Source organism: Melopsittacus undulatus, chromosome 11 (assembly GCF_012275295.1).
Source record: "Melopsittacus undulatus isolate bMelUnd1 chromosome 11, bMelUnd1.mat.Z, whole genome shotgun sequence".
NCBI lineage: Eukaryota > Metazoa > Chordata > Aves > Psittaciformes > Psittaculidae > Melopsittacus > Melopsittacus undulatus.
The window spans coordinates 12,700,633-12,720,616 of record NC_047537.1 but is presented as its reverse complement, the minus strand read 5'-3'; the positions used below and the strand labels follow the sequence as shown (position 1 = coordinate 12,720,616).

Here is a 19,984-nt window from a genome sequence, read left to right as displayed (position 1 = left end):
TGTATGAGGCTGGTCTTTACATCCAAATGGACAAAAAAGACGGTACAGCTGAGGTCTGTCTGGACAGGGACAGTTGCCTCTGCTGAATGATCCCATTCTTTCCGTCACTTCAAATCCTCCTCCTCTCGCAGCCCAAGGGCAGTGGCCATGACCTGAGCACGCTGGGAGCTGTCTCCCTGGTGTGAAGAGACTGGAGTCAGACGTTGTCCCAGCACGTCCCCGTCACACAGATCTCACCATGGGATTTAGAAATGCCACAGCTGCCACAACAATTAAAAATGCAAACAAGGGAAACGGCATGCAAGCAAGCTGGAGAGCAGGGCTGTGTATTTATAGCTGCTTCTGTAGAGCAGATACAATGGATCCATTTGGAACTGAAATAGGCTTAGTGTTATCCTCGTCACACGATGCCTGGTGCAGACTGCAGATCTCAGCCCCACCATGTACCTGCTCTGGCAAAGTGAAGGTGGGCACAGCACCCGGACACAGCCTGCTCTGGAAGGTGCTGGTTGTGGACCAATATGAATAGGAATTAGAAGTTCTGCAGCCCATGGCAGGTTAGGTACCTGGGTAGAGATTGGCAGATAACAGGTCTCATCCTGCTCCACACAAGACGAACAAGGGGGAAGAGGTTGCCTGAACCCAGCCAGGCATTTCTAGGGCAGCAAGAAAGGTTGCTTTGCCTTGCCCTTTACTGGAAAGCAGGAACTGCTATTACTCATCAGCAGGGACCTCGAGGCAAAAACCTGTAACAGATTCCTGCAACTGATAAATTCATTTCAGAAGGTCATTGTGGAAAGCTTTAGAAAAGCACAAGCACGTGAAAAAGGGGTTACTGCTCCCCGACCACCTCTGCCTGCTCTCTTCTCATGTGCTGTTGAATTAGATAGTAAATCCACAGATGACCTAAATGAGTGGATTGTGGCTAATGTTGTTAACAGGAGTATCAGAGGAATCAAAGATGATTAGCCACTTGTCATAAAGTCTTAGCACAGAGGACAGAGAGAATTAATTTGTCCCACTGACCTGCTTTTGGTTTCCACATGGTTCTCATTGATGAATGTTAGAAACAGAGGAAAGAAAGAGGGAGAAGTGGAAATCTGCGATGATAAAACTGTAAACACATGGAAAACGTAAGCCTTGAAGTGATGTTCTAAAAAGCAGGAAAGGGTAAAGACAGGGCCAGCATCAGAAAGAGGAAGCCAGAGAACTGCCAACCAGCCACCAATGCTCCCTCCCACCCTGAGTTATCCTGACTCTGCAGCACTTCCCAGCAGAGGATGTCCATTGTGCTCCCCCTTGGGAATCACTGCCCCAGCCAAGGCCTGATTTGGGCCAGGCTGCACCTCCCCTGGCCACAGACAGATCCTTAGGGCTGGAGCCCTTGTCCTTCCCCAGTCATGCCTGTGCTTGCCTTTCCCTCAGAGCTGCCTTCCTTGACACAGCTCATTTCCCAAAGGAGCTGGAGAGATGGATTGATTCTCCACAACCACTATGGATTTAATACATGCCATTTATCACCCATCTTGTCACTCAAATGGAGGAAGTGTGTGCCTGCACAATATATATGCAAAAGTCTCCATGGCCTTTAGTTAATCCTCTGATGGCCATCAATGAATACCAGGGACTTGGAAGTCACTCAGGAAGAATTTTAATAAACAAAGTATTTACATGAATATTTTTTGTTATTGCTGCTCAGATTCTCACCAGCTCTTCCCATTTAAAAGTGTGTCAGCATGCAGCAGCTCCCTTGGTTTAATTATGTCAGTCTGCCAGAACAGTAAGAACTGTGATGGTTACATCAGTTCTCACTGTCTGGGGAAGGGAATAATACATCAGAGGAAAAGCAGTTATCATCACTCTGATGTAACTGTGTCCTACAAGCTGTGTCCCTTCAAAGCAGGACCTGGGCAGGAAGCAAGGCCACCAACACTGTACAATGGATGGTCTGGCTTCTCCAGAAAAGCACCTCAAACCTTGTTCAGGGACCGCAGGATGCTTGGATGGCAGCTGGGCCAGGACTCTAGAGATCCCACATCTGCTGAAGCCAAATCAGACATCAGGTTTAAGAAGGGTGCAGCACTTATGGGGATGGGTTTTTCCAGTACAAGACCTTGGCATAAAGTAGGTCCCTGAGTACAGACCAAGCCTGTTCTATGTGCAAAACTATCCTATCCAGGACTACAGACAAAGCGTGTTTCTCCATCATCTCAGTGCTCTTCTATGGCACAATGTTCTTTGCTCAGCAATGCTAGTAGGGCAAAATCATTACATCAAATCTAAAGACTCATGTCACCACATCTCTAGTGAGACCTTTGCTTACAGCCACCACCACTTCAGAATGGCCCATGGTGGTGTGGTTCCACACACCCCCCATACTCAAGCCATAACCAGCAGTGGGGTTGTGAGCCCAGGGCTGTCTGGAACAGTGACCCAGACATCTTGCTGCTGTGCAAACGTGACTGTAAGTCAGTCATCCGACAGCCCATGGACAGCCCAGGGCCCGCTGAGCTCTCCTGCATGACAGAGGACTGCACACTAGGATCTCCCCTTGAGGAGGGATGCTGCTCAGGGTTACTCTTCGAGGCTGAGATTCTTTCCCACAACCGATCCTCCAGAAGTGATTAATAGCACAATAAACTTTGGAATCTTAGCTTAGTGATAAAAAGGATTGATTGCACATGGAGAATCCTTTAAACATAAGCCATTGACCAAGCCTGCGACTAGGAGGGGATCCAGCCACACCTGAGCTCGTCCCTGAGAAGGAGGTTAGAAAGCAAGGGGTTCCTTTCTGAACCTCATGACTCAACAGGAAGGCCTCCCCGAGCTTTGTCTGGCCCTGTCCTCTCTGCAGTAAATAACCAGGTGTGCCTTGACATCGAATCTTGTTAAATCACTGTTACATCTGCCATTGAACTTCCTTAATTTACTGCTTTATATCAATAAAGTAGTAAAGTTAACGTAGTAAAGTTAAAGTAGTATTTACTTCTGTCTTACCAGTGAAGTGCATGACTCTATCCACAGCACTGCGCCATCACAAAGCAGGTGAAGACAAGTGCCCAGCTTGACCCAGGCACTTCACCTGTCTCAGCTTGGCCCAGCTGAAACCATTTGCTCTTCATGAGTCATCAATCACTTCCTCTTTCTGTCTCCTTATAATTGTCATTCTTAGACTAGTCCCATTTCTGCAGCACAAATACCTCCATGCCGTTGACTTTCTCAAGTACTGCTCAATATTTCATACAGAGACTTCTCAGTGTCTTAGACTATTCCCAATTAATCTCTTTAATCATGAGGAATTCACTGAGGAAGCCTAAAGCAGTATTTTCTTTTGTCCTCGTTAGAAGGAGCGGGAGCAAATTTTGTATAAGGGAAAGATGAATAATGGTCCTTTGATAAGGATATGCGGACAAGCAAGCACAGAGCATCAGGAAAATGCTCCTGCTCTGGAAATCTCTCTGTGAGCTATCAGCAGTTTTCTTCCTACCTGAGCAACGCACATATTGCAAAGTGCAAGCAAAGGCATCACATGTGTTTATTTGCAAATACAAGCATGAATCACTCTTCCCTAACTGCTCGGCTGGCCCAAGGAGCCATGGGATGCGTTATTGCCTGAGTTTCCATCTGCGGAGGATCTGTGAGCAGCTGCAGCGTGGTGCTCTGAGCAGTTTGTGAGAAACGTTCTTCCAGGGTTGTGTCTGACCCAGTCCTGAGCCGGGTGTCAAGTTCTGACAAGTGCAGTGCAACTCACCAGCACACCCGGCAGGAAAAGCAGCCTCTTTTCTGCTCCCAGACCAGAATTTGTCCCACACAGTCTCTGCCCTGGTCTATAGGATCCAGAGCTACCCAGCTGGCCAGGCACATCCTATTCTCAAACAAGCAAGTGAATAAACTTGCATTACCCAAAAGAACTGAGCCCTTTTGAGATCACAGCTCATGTACACCTTGCAGATGTGGCAGCAGCCAATGCAGCTCACGTACACCTTGCAGATGTGGCAGCAGCCACTGCCTCCCCCTGGCCTAAGAAAGCATCTCCCCAGGATGAGGACAAAGGGCTGACTCCATCAGTGCTGCCCCATGCGGTGTGTACCCAGCGCCAGGGATGTGGCCGGCACAAAGGAAGAGTCCCTGACACCTACACAGGCTGCAGCTCCTTTGAAATCCGATTCTGTTCTGCATTGCAGAAAGGAAAAATAAGAGGACACAGGAAGGTCACCAGCACAGGGCAGGAAGACTGAGACAAGTTTGCAGGAGGAGGGAGAGAAAACATCTCCAGGGATTACAATGAATTGCCACCTTCTTCCCAAAGGCTCCTGGGAACCACTTGAAAAAGTGACCCCATTAATGAAGGAGATAGGTTAAAACTCTCTCCACATACTCCACTTAATTGCAATTCTGTCATTCTCAGTGAATTCCTAAAGCCATATTGATTATTCAAAGCTCTGGTCAATCGATAAAGCAATAAACCAGGTATGCTTAAAGAAGTGATTAAAAAGATAAATACATGAGACACTTTAAAGAAGCCACGTCCTTCTGCAGCCCACTTAGCTAGGAGCAAGCAATGGGTAAATATGTTCTAGTGCCCTCATCTAATTGAAGTGGGCAATAGTCATATAAATTTCTTTTAAACCCTAATCCATGTACAAAGTTATTCCAAATAGAAATCATCCCGGACACCAATGCTCTCAATTTGCACTGGCTGCTTGCTCTGTGCCTTGCACAAATAATAGTCATGGATGAGCAGGGTAAGAGGGGTTGTGGCCAACAAGTGAGACCATGTGAGCTTCCTGCCGTGGGGGACACGATAAGGACCAAGAAATCCTGAAGGATAAATCTGCTTGGGAAGCTACAGAAACATCACAGCACTGGGGCTGAAGATTCCTTATTGCAAAAAGGCAGCTGTGTCCTACTCCATGAGCATGGAGTGAGGTGCGGAGTAGGACATGGACTAACCCAATGCAGCCCTGGTTGGAGTTACATCATCTGGAGCTGGAGGACCAATCAAGCTCATTCCTCATCCCTGACTGTATCTGTCTTGGTCTCAGTATGACTGATCCTCCTTCAGCTTTGCTTCTTCTTGAGCACAGCATCCCTGCACTGAACATCCACTGGAGCCTGGAAGAGAGCCCTGCAGCCTGTTGTGCCTCCTGTTCTTAGGGGAGCCACATCACACAGCAGCAAGGAGAGGCAGGGAAACCCTGTCCTCTGCAGTGAGACTGTCTCAGTTGGCACCACTCTGTCATCCTGCTGTATTTATGCTATCAAAGCAGCATAAACTATTGAAGTAGTAGAAGTGGATCAAGGCAATCATCTTCACTCCTCCAGAGCCCAACACCTGATATCCAGCTCCACGACCGGAACTGGTGCTGCTGGAATTTGTTATCACACTGAGGTTACTGGTGCCTCTGTGGGAGATGGAACTTGACTTCCCTCTGGCAGAGCTTTCCCAACAATGCTCAGGGGCACAGTTTCCCAGGGACCCCAACCCTGTTCCAAGAGGAACACTTTGCCTCTCCAGGCCTGAAATCTATCACTGTGGTAACCTGGGTTCAAGGCTTTTCAGCAGGAAATCCCCAGTTCCCATTCTGGGCAAGGCTTGATTTCCTTTAGAGAAACAAATGGTGAGGGTTTGTACAACACATCGTGAATTTGGGGCTAACAGATCCCCAGGGCTTCTAACTAGAAATGATCCAAGGTAAGGGCTTGAAGCTTGGGGGAGAAGAGGAAAAATAATTCCTGGCCTTGAGGTAGGGTTTTTATACCTATTTTTTTAATCAAAACCGTTGTGATTTAACAACTGCAGGCACTGCTGAACAGCAATAAATAACTAATGTGGAGATCTGGGACACGCTGAGCTCTGTGATTGCATCAATATTCAAGCTGCAAAAGAAATACAAGATTCCAAAGGTGCAAACCTAATTACAGTGTTGTTATCTATCCCCCTGTAGTAATTCAAACCTAAAGAACACTTCCCCGTGGGCTGGTGAGGGTCCAGAGTGCACATCTGAGCTGCTGAAACTGGAAAATGCAGCATCTTGCATCGGCTCAGTCTGCTCAGTCTGCTCAGTTGCATCAAGGGTATGGCCTTGACCTGCCCGTGGTTGTCCCGTGAGAAGAAAGCTGGGGCTCATACCTCCTTCCTGGCAAGTGTCTCTTTCCATCACTTGCCAGCTGATAATGTCTTTGCCTTCCCTCTCCTCTCAGCCCTTCTACTGCATTTGGTGCCATGAAGACAGGCACAACCTGGCACTGTTGATATACTCATCCCATGCTCCTCCAAAACCTTCCTGCAACAACACTGAGCTGCTCCTGCCACGCTTTCTTCCAGCCCCATCCCCATGCCAGGTTTTCTGGCTGGACTCTGCCACATGCACAGCCCACTTCGACACAGCTCTCCCCATCCTTCTGCATGGCTCCTGTGTGGTCAGCTGGAGATGACTTTGTCCTGAAGGCCTAGGAAAGTCCCTGTGGGCTGTGGACAGTGCTGGAGGATGCATCAGGTCCCCTCATCGCTCATTGCTACAGCCAAGGAGAAAGCATGTCAAACCCTTCCATCCACTTCTGGGTCAAGCTGTGCCATGACCAAAGACCTGCCCAGGGGTTTACTCCTGCACCCAGCCTCACAAGCCCTGCAGCACCAGGTCTCCCACTCAGGGGTGCTGAAGCCACAGAGCCTGGGTGTGCTATAGGTGCCAATGCAAAGCTGCTCCAGCCAGGAATCGAGGACCTGCCATGACATTGCTCAGCAAAATCAATGCCCCAGCCATGCTGAACACATGCTTCAGGGCTGCTGCACATGCCTATGGAGGTGAGCTTTCAGTGGCATCCCAGCAGAGGAAGGAGATGTGTGACTGGGGCACCAGCTGCCACCATGCCTGCTCAAGGCTCCCTGGTGACTCTTTGGTCCATGCAAGCTCTATTTGCCATGAGACAAACAACTGGGAGAAGGATGCTCTGCCTGGGACATTGGGATGGGGATGCTGGGGAGCACAGCAGAGCCCTGCATCCTGCCAGTCCTGTAAAAGTAACGCCCTGCAGGTGTACCATAGGGTTTGAGAGGGGAAGAGGGTCCGTAAAAGGCTTGTTGGGGTGCAGGTTGCTGTGTTAGAGGCCTGGGGTAGACCCAGCACCCTGGTAGATGCCGATTTGGATCTCATCTCCCTCTGTGCAGCCAGAAGTGCCAGAACCATCCTGGCCTGGGCAACAGCACCATCTACTGCTGCAAGAACCAGCGATGAGCACACATCTGCGCCCTGCTCGCCCCCCAGCAGCACCGTTCTGCTGAGCACAGCTCCATCCAGCATGTAATCTCTTCCTTGTGCTGGCCATCCCCTGTGACAGCTCCATATGCCTGGGAAGATTGACTCCTCTCCCAACAGCAAGGGCTGTGGCAGGGCAGGTGCTTTTGTAGCAGCACAAATATGCTCCATATGAGGACAGAGGTATGGGGAGGGTGGTGGGGGTATCCCATCTCCCACTAAAAATGTATCAGGTTGGACCTCCTACATGCACACATAGTCTCCATCCTCTGTAAATCCTTCTCACAGCTGCCAGCCAGTGTTACTGTGACTCCTGCATCCATCAGTCCCACTTCCCAGTACCTTACAATCCCATCAGCTCCAGGATTTGCTCTTAAACCCAGTAGCTGCTACAAATCATAGAACCAGTCTGGTTTGTGTTGGAAGGGACCTTAAAGCTCATCTAGATCCAATCCCTGCCATGGGCAGGGACACCTTCCACTGGAGCAGCTTGCTCCAAGCCCCTGTGTCCAATCTGACCTTGAACTTGCCAGGGATGGGGCAGCCACAGCTTCTCTGGGCACCCTGTGCCAGCGCCTCAGCACCCTCACAGGGAAGATCTTCTGCCTTAGATCCCATCTGAACCTCCCCTGTTTCAGTCTGAACCCATCACCTCTTGTCCTATCACTACAGTCCCTAATGAAGAGTCCCTCTCCAGCATCCTTGTAGCCCCCTTCAGACGCTGGAAGCTGCTCTGAGGTCTCCATGCAGCTTCTCTTCTCCAGGCTGAACAGCCCCAGTGTTCTCAGCCTGGCTCCATACAGGAGCTGCTGTAGCCCCTGAGCATCCTCGTGGCCTCCTCTGGACTTGTTCTAACAGCACCATGTCCTTCTTACCATTTGCTGTCACTGTGTCTTAACCAGTTCAAAGGGTCTGGCAGGTGAACAAAATCCTTTTTCACCTTTTGTGCCCTCCAGGGAGCTGTGACCATGGTGAGCAGTGCAGGGCAACAGGGGTCCCCAGAGAAGGCTGTGCTGCAGGTGACACAGCCCTCCATGACACACTGGGGGCTACATCACCCCGACACCGTGTCCAGGCACCTCTGCAAGCCAGACCACGGGGAGGTTTCCACCTCCTGTGCCTGGAGGTGCCTGGAGCTCTGTCTGCCTGCGAGGGTCGGTGGCACGCTGTGGGTGATGCTCTGTCCCACCGGCTGGGGGACCAGCGCATCCACAGCCCCGTCCCCAGGAGGTGGCAGCAGGAGCTCGCGGATCGGGATGAGACGGGGCTCGGAGCACCCTGCTCCAGTGGAAGGTGTCCCTGCCCGCGGCAGGGGCTGGAGCTGGATGGGCTCCTCCCAGCAGAACCCATTTCATCTTCAAGAGCCACTCGTGTCCATGACCTGGCCTCTGCCTCTACAGCTTGGTCCTCAGGCACGAAGGAGGTGCCAGGGGCACTGCAAGGAGCATGGGGCAAGTTTGGGTTGGGATGAAATGAACAGGACCATGTGATGGGTTAGCTGGTGAAGCACAGGGCTGGATACTGCCCAGCACTGCAGAAGTTCTGTTCAGCCTGGAGACAGACAGTGCAGAGCCAGCGTGTGAAGCGCATCCTACTGCGGGTGCTGAAATGAAGCCTTTTCATCTCTGCTTTTACCTTTTTTTACCCCAACTGCTACTTTAGGCCAAAGAATTTACCCCCTGGACCTCCACGAGGGAGCCCAAATCCACACATCCCTCCCCGTTCTAAAGAATCTTTTCATGTGTTCAGATAAATACTCCCTGAACACTTCCAAAAGCATGTGTCTCCTTTGGCTGCTGATTCCCAGATCAGTGGGAATGGAGCTCACCCCATTACCCAGTGCTTGGGTGCTGTGCTCATGCAGCTCCCATCAAGAGGTGAGGACAGATGCCAGACAGGGATACTAAACTCTGCCTGTGAGCAAGCTGCCCTGGCTGCCTCTTACTGAAGAGCTCCACAGCCTGTCCCATGTCCACCTACCACTGGGCAGAGGTTTCCACAGAGCTGAGCTGAAGGACCCCATGTTGACAGCCTCTGGTCTTCCTGCCTCAGCTCCCCACACCTGTAGGAGCTGGATTCCCCCCATCCTGACCCACAGTCCCTCTAGACCCTCCTACTCCCCTTCCAGCCCCACAGGATGCTCTTCACCCAGTGCACTACCCCTGTGGATCATATCCATCCCCACGAGAGTTCCACAACTGCTTGCCCATCCCATCCCATCCCATCCTATCCCATCCAATCCCATCCCATCCCTCTCCTTGACCAGGTCCATGGTCCAGCTTATGTACCATTACTTATTGCATCAACCCAACAAAGATCCCTTGGGGATGGAGGCAGCATCATGGATGCTGGAACCCAGCCCTGGACACCAGTAATGTCTATGTTGGGCTGAATCCCTTCCCTGCAGCAAGTGGACTCACACTGATGTCAGAGGGTATTAAAGTTTGGCTGTGGGTCTGTGAAAGGAGGAAGGATGCCAGAACCATCTTCCTCTTGCATCCCCCTCCTTGTAATGGAGTCAGGATGCTAATTAATAGCTGGTTGCTCATATCTTGCATTCCTGTAATGTCTCACCAAGGAGCCTCAGAGCATTTTGCAGTCACTACAACCCTTGTTTGGAGAGTGCAGAATTTGCAGTCCAGATGTGATTCAGGAACTTGCTGATGATCCAAGTGTGGATCAGCAACAACCCCAATCCTAGATCCTTACTCCAAGCACCAACCCACCCTGGCACACCATTGCACTGCCTCCCAGACTGCAGCCTCCTATAGAAGGCTCCCAGGCAAGCTGCCCGGCAGACAGCTCTGCAGGGGCCCGAGGCAGGGAAGCAAAGAGTTAAACAATATACTGATAGTCTGGTGAGATCATCAGAGCTGGGATGTGCTCCATTGTTTATTAGACTCAACAGAGCACATTAGACAACATCCTGAGGGATGTGAGGCTTGGGGTGAGCCTGGCTTAGGAGAGTGGGACCTTCTGCTGCAGCCTGTCCCACTGCCGGAGTGGTGGGCAGCCGTTCCTCACCATCCAGTGTAAGTAGGATGGGTTTCCATGGGTTTGGCTCTAGGGTGGTGGGAAAGAGGGGATACAGCACAGCAAGGCTGGGGTCATCCTCTTGCTGTGCTCCAAGAAGGGACTTGCAGTTGTTCTTTGCTCAGCAAGACCCTGTGTGTGTTGCTGGGACTGCCTAAACTCCAGGTGATGCTGGAAAGCTGCTCCCAGGGGATGCAGGCGGCTGGGCCCAACCCAGCTCTGCTGCACCAGCAAATGGACACTGGTTCCATCTCGGTTTACACCCATGATCTGGTGGGGTTTGTGGATGATGGGAGACCCCCTGACAAGTTGTTCCTCCAGCCCTGGTCTTGGAGCGGAGCAGCCAGTGTGCTGGGACAGCCTACGCAGCCACTGCCAGCCCGATCCACACTCTGAGGTCAGCAGGGACGTGAGGATGGGAAGAGAGAGGATGGGGTGTGAGCACTGATGCCTGTCACTGCTCAGCTCTCTCTGTCTCCTCCCAGAGCAGAGCCCACTCCGGATCCAACCTCTGGGGCTGACACAGCAGCAGGAAGCCGGATGCTCTGAGCCGCCCCTGTGGTGCCTGCAGGAGCCGGTGGCTGGGTTCGTCCATGAGGAGCTCAGGGGATGTTCAGTGCTACTGCCTGCCCCACGTCCTGCAGTGACCAGCTACACACCAGGGACAGCCGGGACAGCAGAGGCTCGGAATGGTGAGTGAGCTCCCAGCACTCGGTCCTGCCCTCACAGCTCACAGGGTCCTGCCCCACATCAGCACCTCCCTGTGAGCAGGGCAGAGCCCACCTCCACCAGGAACAGCCTCCAGCCCCAGCACCCTCAGACTAATAGAACTATGGAATGGTTTGGGTTGGAAAGAACCTTAAAGCTCCTCCAGCTCCAACCCCTGCCACGAGCAGGGACCCCTTCCACTGGAGCAGTTTGCTCCAAGCCCCTGTGTCCAACCTGGCCTTGAACACTGCCAGGGATGGGGCAGCCACAGCTTCTCTGGGCACCCTGTGCCAGTGCCTCAGCACCCTCACAGGGAAGAGCTTCTGCCTAAGAGCTCATCTCAGTCTCCCCTGTTCTGGCAGGTTCAAGCCATTCCCCTTGGCCTGTTCCTACAGACCCTTGTCCCAAGCCCCTCTCCAGCTTTCCTGCAGCCCCTTTAGGCACTGGAGCTGCTCTCAGGTCTCCCCTTCAGGAGCCTTCTCTTGTCCAGGCTGCCCCAGCCCAGCTCTCTCAGCCTGGCTCCAGAGCAGAGCTGCTCCAGCCCTCGCAGCATAGAATCATAGAATAGTTAGGGTTGGAAAGAACCTTAAAATCATCTAGTTCCACCCCCCCTGACATCTCCATGGCTTCCTCTGGACTTTCTCCAACAGCTCCATATCCCTCTTGTGCTGCTGTCCCAAAGCTGCATGCAGTCCACCATAATCAAAGAGTCAGGACTCATAGAACCAGGGCTGCCACCCAAATGAAAATGAGATGGGCAGACTGAGGACGGAATTGAGAAAGTAAATCACGCTCTTGCATAGCAGGGAGGAGACAGGTCTGTGCACAGGACCAGACCCTTCAGATCAGGCTGTTGCTCCGCTCTGGCCACCACTGCAGCGTCCCAGAACCTAGGGTGGGGTGGACTGCATGCATCACAGACAACGTCCCAGGCACTTGCATGGAGTGAAATCCTTCCCTAGCCAACAGTGAGGAAAGGTGTGACCAGAGCCATGCTCTGCCAGGAAGTGCTACAGAAATGGTCAATGTCTGGGAATTGTGGTGAGAGGGGTGGGTTTGTCAGAAAACAAACCGGGGAGGAAACATCCACTCTGGTGTAAGTGCAAACCTGAGCGGAAGATGATGGTTTCTGCAAGAGCCAGACGTTAATGCTCTGCAGAGCTCAGAGTACCCCTGAGTGTGGAGGCAGGGCAGCAGCACACGGGCAAGGCAGGGAGCAGGGTGCCTGAGCGATGGGGCAGCACAGGCTGCATCAGCCTGCTGAGAGATGAGATCTGGGCGTTTCTCCAGAGCAGAAAGCAGATTTCCAATCACAAAGCCAAATTAAAATCATACAGTGGCTTGAGCATAAATCTCTCCACAATGGATGTTACAAGGTTAAAGCCAAGAAACGCCAGTGACTATGTGGTGTGAAATTTCAGGCTTTGGGGAGACTCTAAAGCAGCTCCAGTGCCTAAAGAAACCTAGAGAGGGTCTTTGCCATGGCAGGGGTTGGAACTGGATGAGCTTTAACGTCCCTTCCAACACAAACCAGTCTGGGATTCTGTGATGCCGTGAAAAGTTTGAGCTGGAGTAAGGGGATCATGACCCAGCAATGCTATGAGCAAGTCAGATGGCAAGCAGACGGCACACATCAGACAAGCAAGAAGTTATCCAGGATCTGGGCACATCTCTGCAGAGCTGGTGGGTTTTCTGGAGGTCTGGGCTGACTCCAGTGCAGGTTGCATGGGTGCATAGGTGGAAGCAGAACAAATGGGTTGGTGGAGGCAGATCCAGCCTTGGTGTCTCCTCAGGAACTGGACATCACTGTCAGTATCTGGTTTTGTCTGAGGAGCCTGTGGCTGCCTGGAGCCAGAACTTACAGGAGCAATGAGGTGAGCAGAGGAAGTTGTGTCCAATCCCCTGCATGTCCAATGCAGCTGTAGCCATCAAAGTAACATCTCATGACAGCTCCTGCTGCTCCAAAACCAAGGGGTCAGCATCCTTCACTGCCATCCGTCCAGCTTGCAGCTCAAAAGAGAAGAGAAAACAGAAACCACAGCTTGTTACTATGCCAAAAGTCACCTGCCTTGTCAAGTGCTTGATCACCCCTGATCAAGTGCTGAAGACACATCAGGATGGCAGAAACCTGTCCCCTCTTCTGCTCCATCTTTCCTGGTTCAAGAGAGAGGGGTGAAAGCTGAAGATAGGAAGGATGCAAATCGTGTCCATTGCTCTTGCCTTTTGATTTTTGCTTGTTGGTCCAAGTCTGGCAAACCTGAAACATCAGAAAACACCTGGATACCACCAGATCTGCATTTCTGTACCAGTGTCTGTCCTGGGGGGGCTCAACTGAAAAACTATGTCTGTTTCTTCTCAGAACAAATCACAACCCTTGGCAGGGGACACAGGGTGAAGAATAAGGGAGGTGCTGGCTGGTACCCAGGCATCAGCATCCCTATACCGGGACTGGACCCAGTATAAGCCAAATACAAGGAGGTTTCCTTAGGACAGTGCCTAGGGCTGGAGCAGAGTGCTTCAGGTGCTTCAAATCCAAGCCCACTCAGGCTCAAAGCTCACGTGGTGCAGAGCATCCCCATGTGTGGACAGCTGAGTGTCCATCAGAGGACAGGGCAGTCCCACCCTGCTGACACCACCGAGCCCCTGGGATAAAAGCCGTTGGCTCAGGCAGGAGTTTGCTTTGTAGAAATGATGATTCCTGGGTGTGAATCAGCCCCAGCCCCGGTACCTTCATGGGTTCACCTCTGCTGGGCTTCCCAGCAGCAGGGCTGGCTGTACATCAGGAGCACTCCCAGATCCAGCCTCCTGCCTTTGTCTCCTCAGCAGAGTCCTAAGGAAATAGTGGTTAATGTAATGCTCAGCCCTTCCCATTTACCAGAATGTTTTCTCTGTGCTAAAGGCACTTTGTTTCTGGGAAAATGCATTTCCCCCCTGAGCTGGTGGAAAACTAATGTGCTGAAAAGCCACCCTGCTGACCCTGCCATAGCAGGGCAGAGCATGTTGGTGTGCTCCTGCTGCTGAGCGCAAGAGCCCTCCCTCAGCATCCTACCCAGCTTCCAGCTGCAGAAACATTCCCTATACAATGAGCATTTCCTCATCTCCCATCTGTGCATTCAAATAGGAAATGAGAAGCTCCTGTGTAGCCACTAGTGGAAGGCTGACACATCGAGGCTGGATGTGGCAGTGAGGAACAGCAAACCTCAGGGCCCAAAGGAAGCACTCAGCCCATAGGAGGGTGCTTTCTGCTCTCCCACATAGCACACCTATGCCTCAGTTTCCCCACTTGCAAGAGGGAGACATGACCATGCCACAAGGTGCTGAAGTGTAATTGGGATCTAAGAGGGAAAGCGGGTCCAGGGATACAGGCAGCATCACCAGCCCTGCTAGCAGCACCCTGCTACTGCCCTGAAAGCAGCCAAGAGCCCAAGGAGGCTCAGGGTAGTGGGTTCCAATGGACACCTGTGGGATCCCACCACTGAATCCCTGTGGGAGCTGGAAGCTGGTGAGCTGGAAGGTCTAAGGACAGGGACAAAGACTGCAGAAGTCCTACAGTTCATGGGAGGGCAGTGGGACACTGCAGGCACCCCCATCCCAGCCTACCTGCAGTACCCTGTTGCCTATTTGTAAATCTCACTGCTCTCATAGGTGTGATGTTCTTCTCTCCTTACAGTGACCCACAAAGCCTTCTCCACCTTTATTTGACTTGACACTGATTAATGACCAAATGGAAAGCACCCAATCCATCCTTCACCACTAGCCCTGCTCTGCTTTTTCTCTTTTGTCCATCTCAGGTCTCCTCTCCAGATCCTGTGGCCATGGAAATTCCCCCCAGGAGCCCTGATGGGAGTCAGAAGTCTCCTCAGTCCAAGGAGCTGCTGACCAGTAACACAGCCAGCACCCTCTGCAGCAGCTCCCGGAGCGAGTCTGTCTGGACCAACACATCCAGAAGCAAGTGGAACATATATCAGAAGCCGCTCATTGTCATGTCTGTTGGAGCAGGCATCTTCCTCTTCGGGGTGGTCATCACCAGCCTGACTTGCCTCCAAAGCAGCAACAAAAAAATCTACAAAATGTGTGGTCCAGCTTTCCTGTCCCTGGGACTGATGCTCCTTGTCTGTGGCCTGGTCTGGATCCCCATCATCCGGAAGAAGCAGAAGCAGAGACAGAAGTCAAAGTGTCTGCAGACCCTCAGGTCCTTCTTCTTTAACCGCTGAGGGCAGCCCAGGACCTTCCTGGGAAGGCTCTCATCCTCTCTACACACCTCTGTTGGTTAGCTGTAGTAAGAACCATGTCCCTGTACTCTCCTAGAGGATTTCATCCCATTAAGTCTCTTCCCTACAGTTGAAATGCACTGTATCAGCCTCCAGTGGGAAAATGAACTTTGTATTTCATCCAAGTAACCCCAGAGAAAAGAGATCAGGATTTTGCAGCTGAGCCCCGCATGGCAGGTTCCAAGCTCTCTGCATCACCCTCCTGTCCAGTGATCAACCCACCATCACATACTGGGGAAAGCAAAGCTCCCATGTAACCTGCTTTCACCCAGCAGCTTCTGCAAGATGCATCAGCAGAGAGGAATCAACTGGCTACAGAACGTGAGTGAAGCCTGGTGTGAACATTGCTGACTGCAAACTGCAGCTCAGCTGTAGAAGCTGGGAGACGAGAGATGGTTCATCCAGGGTCAGCACAGAAGCAGGACAATGTAGTTCCAGAGTGCTTTGTAGCAGAGGAGGCTGCCAGAACAGGCAGCACCAAAGCTCAGGAGGACCAGATGTAATGCCCATAGGCAATGTCCTGTCATTGATGTGTTACAGCTGCTGGCTAAGACATGGCTGCAAACTGGAGCTCACTCCTTGCTCAGAGTGGAGCATTCACAAGCTTTATTTATTGCTCTGAAGGGTCAAGGTGAGGAGCAGCATCACGAGCAGCATTCTTTGCTCCCACTTGCAGAGGGTGTTTCCCAAAGGCCTGCAGCAACAAAGCTTCTCTGTTTGCACTGATGCTGTCTGCAGAGCCACCCATAAACCATAACCATCAGCCTATTCATGCAATCAGAACTGGACCACAGGCAGAAAGACAGGTTCCTTATCTCTACCACTCTGTTTCTGCCTTTAATAAACATATGCCCTGGGGCGATTCACCAGGGAAAGCATGGCTCCTTTCCACGTGGTTTTTGCTTTTATTCTATGTTTTAAGCAGGCCTGATTTACTTTAAAAGGCAAATTCAAAATACAAGTTCTCAGTCTGAAGAACTGGTCTCAGCCTGGACAGCAGATCTGGGTTAATACAAACATGCCCATAACACCCAGGTCCCAGCTCTGCGTTCAGGCACTGATGAGAGTCGGGTTTTCCAGCAGTGCTGATCCAGCCTGGATCCCACTGCAGCCCTTGGTCAGCCCAGCCGGGCTCCCCAGCACAACAACCTCTGCAGCATGAGGAGGTATCTGGTGCTGATCAGAAGCAGAAGGGAAACACAGAAAGGAGACCTCACCAAGGTCCTCTTTGTAGGCTGCACGTACATGGGGAAGCTGAGGCAGCCCCATTGGCTCTTCCAAGTGGGAAGAGGGGTGTGCTGAGGCAATTTGCATTGTGTTTGCTCTTTGGTTTCCAATGGACAGGGTGTGCTAGCCTCCATCAGCTGCTGCTAATGAGGGAAGGGAAGAGCCTCTTCCTTATATCTAACCTGAATCTCCCCTCTTCTCTTTTTTCTCCTGGTTAATGTCCACCTCCCAGCTAACAGCAGCCCAGAGCCAAGGCAGAGGCTGCTCCAGAGCACTGTTTAATGGCAGCTGTACAACCAACATGTCCACCTCCTCCTGCATTGCCCACTTTTCCTAATCATTTGTACTTTCAGTCTCTGCACCATCCTGGAGCCACAATCCCATCAAGCTCTCTAATATGCCAGACATGCTGGAAGCTCTGCACAGCATCAGGAGACACTGCAAAAGCAGCGGGTAACAGATCCTGCTGCTCCAGGCCAACAGACACCCAGCAGGTTGGTTAGAAGGGAGATGTGCTCACTGTAGTCAAGGATCATGAAGGTGTAGGTGTGGGAATTGTGCTCAGGACCAAGAGTTCATTCCCTGTGGGACAATATTTAACCTCATCCTGGCCATCCCTGGTTAAACTCCCTTATTTCTGAACCTGGTGCCACATCATCTTTTCTGTCTGCAAGTATGGTCCAAGGTACTCATGGCCATCAAGTGGAAGCTTTCGTGCTACCACAGTCTGGCTCACACGATTAACCAGGGAGCTTGGGCTCACCTCAACACTGCTGCCAGGCTCCCACCTGTATGTGACCAAGGCTGGCCAGTGCCACGCACTGGGAGATCCCCTCCACCAGTGCTGGAGACCTCGAGGAAGCAGCTCCCAGTCAGGAAGCTGACACAGCTGGATTATGAGTATTCCAGTAGCACACATCCCTTTGCCCCAGCGCAGCCTGGCCCTGAGCTTGGTTTCCTGGCTGGTGCAGACGTGTGTGTGTCTCCTGCCAGCCAGTGCCAGGTTTGTGAATGGGATGGACAAGGTGTGTGATCTGGCGCTGGACCCAGCTCCTCAGCCATCCACCACACCACACAACGCTCTCCTTGGTTGTGCAATCCTGCACTAGGCAGGACTCTATTGATTTAGCTGCCATGGGCAGAGGACACTCACCCAAAACTCCTGCTCTGGGGGCAGCTGAAGGCAGAAATCAGTCTAATGTCAGGACTCAGGAGTGGGAAACCATGGAGCAGCATGAAGAACATCACCAGGTTGTGACCAGCTGCAGTCTGAAGATCTGGTCATAAATGGGTGTCCTGAAGGATGCAATAGGACCAGGAGTACCAAATGGCTTGGAGAGGGGGAGCAGAGGTCCTGCTTTCCATGTCTCACAACCAAGGATAAAGAGGCAGTCAGTGCAATGTTAATATGATAAGAAGTCACTGAGACCAAGAATTTAATGGGATTCCAGACTGGTTGTTTCTAACAGGAATATGAGGTTTAATTAAAGCAAAGATTTCCGAAGGGATGCTGCTGCTGCTGCTCTGGTCTGATGTCTGTTGGTTTGTGCCTGCTGGTAGAGAGGGGAGGCTGAACCATGGGGTGTTTGGGGCAGAGGATGGTTGTGTCCAGGGGCATCATGCAGGGGGCTCACTGAGGACATCAGGAGGAGGCAGAGTGGGGCTGGTTCTGCAGGGCACTGCCATGGGTCTCAGGTAGGTGGATGTGCTCAGTGGATGAGGAGGACATGAGGGGCACAGGACAGTGCCTGGCGAGAGGATGAAGCCTGCACAGGTGAGTGGAAGGCAATAGCCCAGGAATCAGCAAAAAAGGAGGAGAAAGATGAGAGGGAATTGATCAGATGGATCCTTCCATTTGCTGCCCAGATCTGCCGGGAGACAGTGAAAGAAATGTTACCTGAAGGGAAAGCCAGATTAACAGCTTTGAGATGAACATGCAGATGGAAGTCCAGCAGCAGAGTGGGCACTCTCCACTTAGTTGCACAGGTTAAAAATGCCTGATTGCAGCTGGGACACTGGGTGGACTTTGCATTTGTGCATCTGATGCAAGGAGCTCCCAGCACTGGGCAATTAAATTGTTCTCTTGAAGTGAGAGAGGATGAGCTGGAGCATGGGTTCAAGGTGGGTTTATGGGCAACAAATCAAACAAGAGACAGCAGAAGCAACAGAGGGATGTGCCCTTTAACTTCTATAACATAACACTGGTGGATGTGGAGAAGTCCATTGGGAGATGTCAGAAAGGGCTGGGCACATGTGCTTTCTCCTCCTTCCACAGCTGGAGTCAGCACTGGTGAGAGGGACCTTTGATCTTATCACAGGACATAGTTCATGTCTTTGGGTTATTCCCCCTAAGCACTGTTTGACTGCTCCCCAATATTCCTCTCTGCTCCCACTGAAGCCTGTTTGAATCCCGGTGCAATGCTGCCCATCAAGCCCAAGAAAACCATGTTTTAAGAAAATATCAGGTTATGCAGCAAACGCGATTACAGCCCGGCCCCAGCTGAAGCATCTCAGCAGTGATCTGCCAGCTCCCCTGTGCTATAAAAAGAACAGGAAATCCATTACAAAATTCATTATCTCTGCAGAGCAATCCAAAGAGGAAATGCTCCTCCTGCATCTCAAAGGTCAGCAGGCTCTGTTGCGATGACACCCTGCTGCAGGGCCTGCAGCCCTCTCGCCATTCCTGGGCTGGAGCAGCAGTTAAACCAGCCCAAAGGCACTGCCCACCCCTGTTGCACCCCTCTCTCCGAGGATGTTAGAGAGGTTTTATCTCACTTCACATTAACTGGATTCATCCTGGGTGTAACGGGCAGATCTCTGCAGCTGCAGATGGGGATGGCACTAGCACTGATCCCCCTCCTCTGTGGCATAAATGATCTCACTGTGGAAGGAGGCAGGTGATCATCAGTGTCTGTAAGTGCACATATTCTATGATCCTATGACTCTACAGTATTCCACCACTTCTTCCTGGAAACATGGCCCAGGGCTCGTGGAATCATGGGGGCTGATATCCTGAATTCCCACTGTGATATCACCTTCATGCCCACATCTGGGTATGAGCTCCAGTTCAGTGTGCACCCTGAGGTGCTGCTGGTGTTTCCTTGCCCCATAAAGAGCAAATGTCTGCAATCACCCATGGAATAGTTTGGGTTGGAAGGGACCTTGAAGCTCCTCCAGCTCCAACCCCTGCCACGAGCAGGGACACCTTCCACTGGAGCAGCTGCTCCAAGCCCCTGTGTCCAACCTGGCCTTGAACACTGCCAGGGATGGGGCAGCCACAGCTTCTCTGGGCACCCTGTGCCAGCGCCTCAGCACCCTCCCAGGGAACAGCTTCTGCCTAAGAGCTCATCTCAGCCTCCCCTGTTCTGGCAGGTTCAAGCCATTCCCCTTGGCCTGTCCCTACAGGCCCTTGTCCCAAGCCCCTCTCCAGCTTTCCTGCAGCCCCTTTAGGCACTGGAGCTGCTCTCAGTTCTCCCCTTCAGGAGC

The 19,984-nt window shown here is 51.8% G+C and overlaps 1 protein-coding gene across 1 annotated transcript; it reads left to right on the top strand.

Moving 5' to 3' along the window:
• Positions 1-10,803: 10,803 nt before the first annotated feature.
• On the top strand, positions 10,804-16,020 carry PIRT (phosphoinositide interacting regulator of transient receptor potential channels). The gene is made up of 2 exons (XM_034067819.1): positions 10,804-10,984; positions 14,792-16,020. Exons 1-2 carry the CDS (start codon positions 10,982-10,984, stop codon positions 15,212-15,214), a joined length of 426 nt encoding a protein of 141 aa, XP_033923710.1. The 5' UTR covers positions 10,804-10,981; the 3' UTR covers positions 15,215-16,020.
• The last annotated feature ends 3,964 nt before the right edge of the window (positions 16,021-19,984 follow it).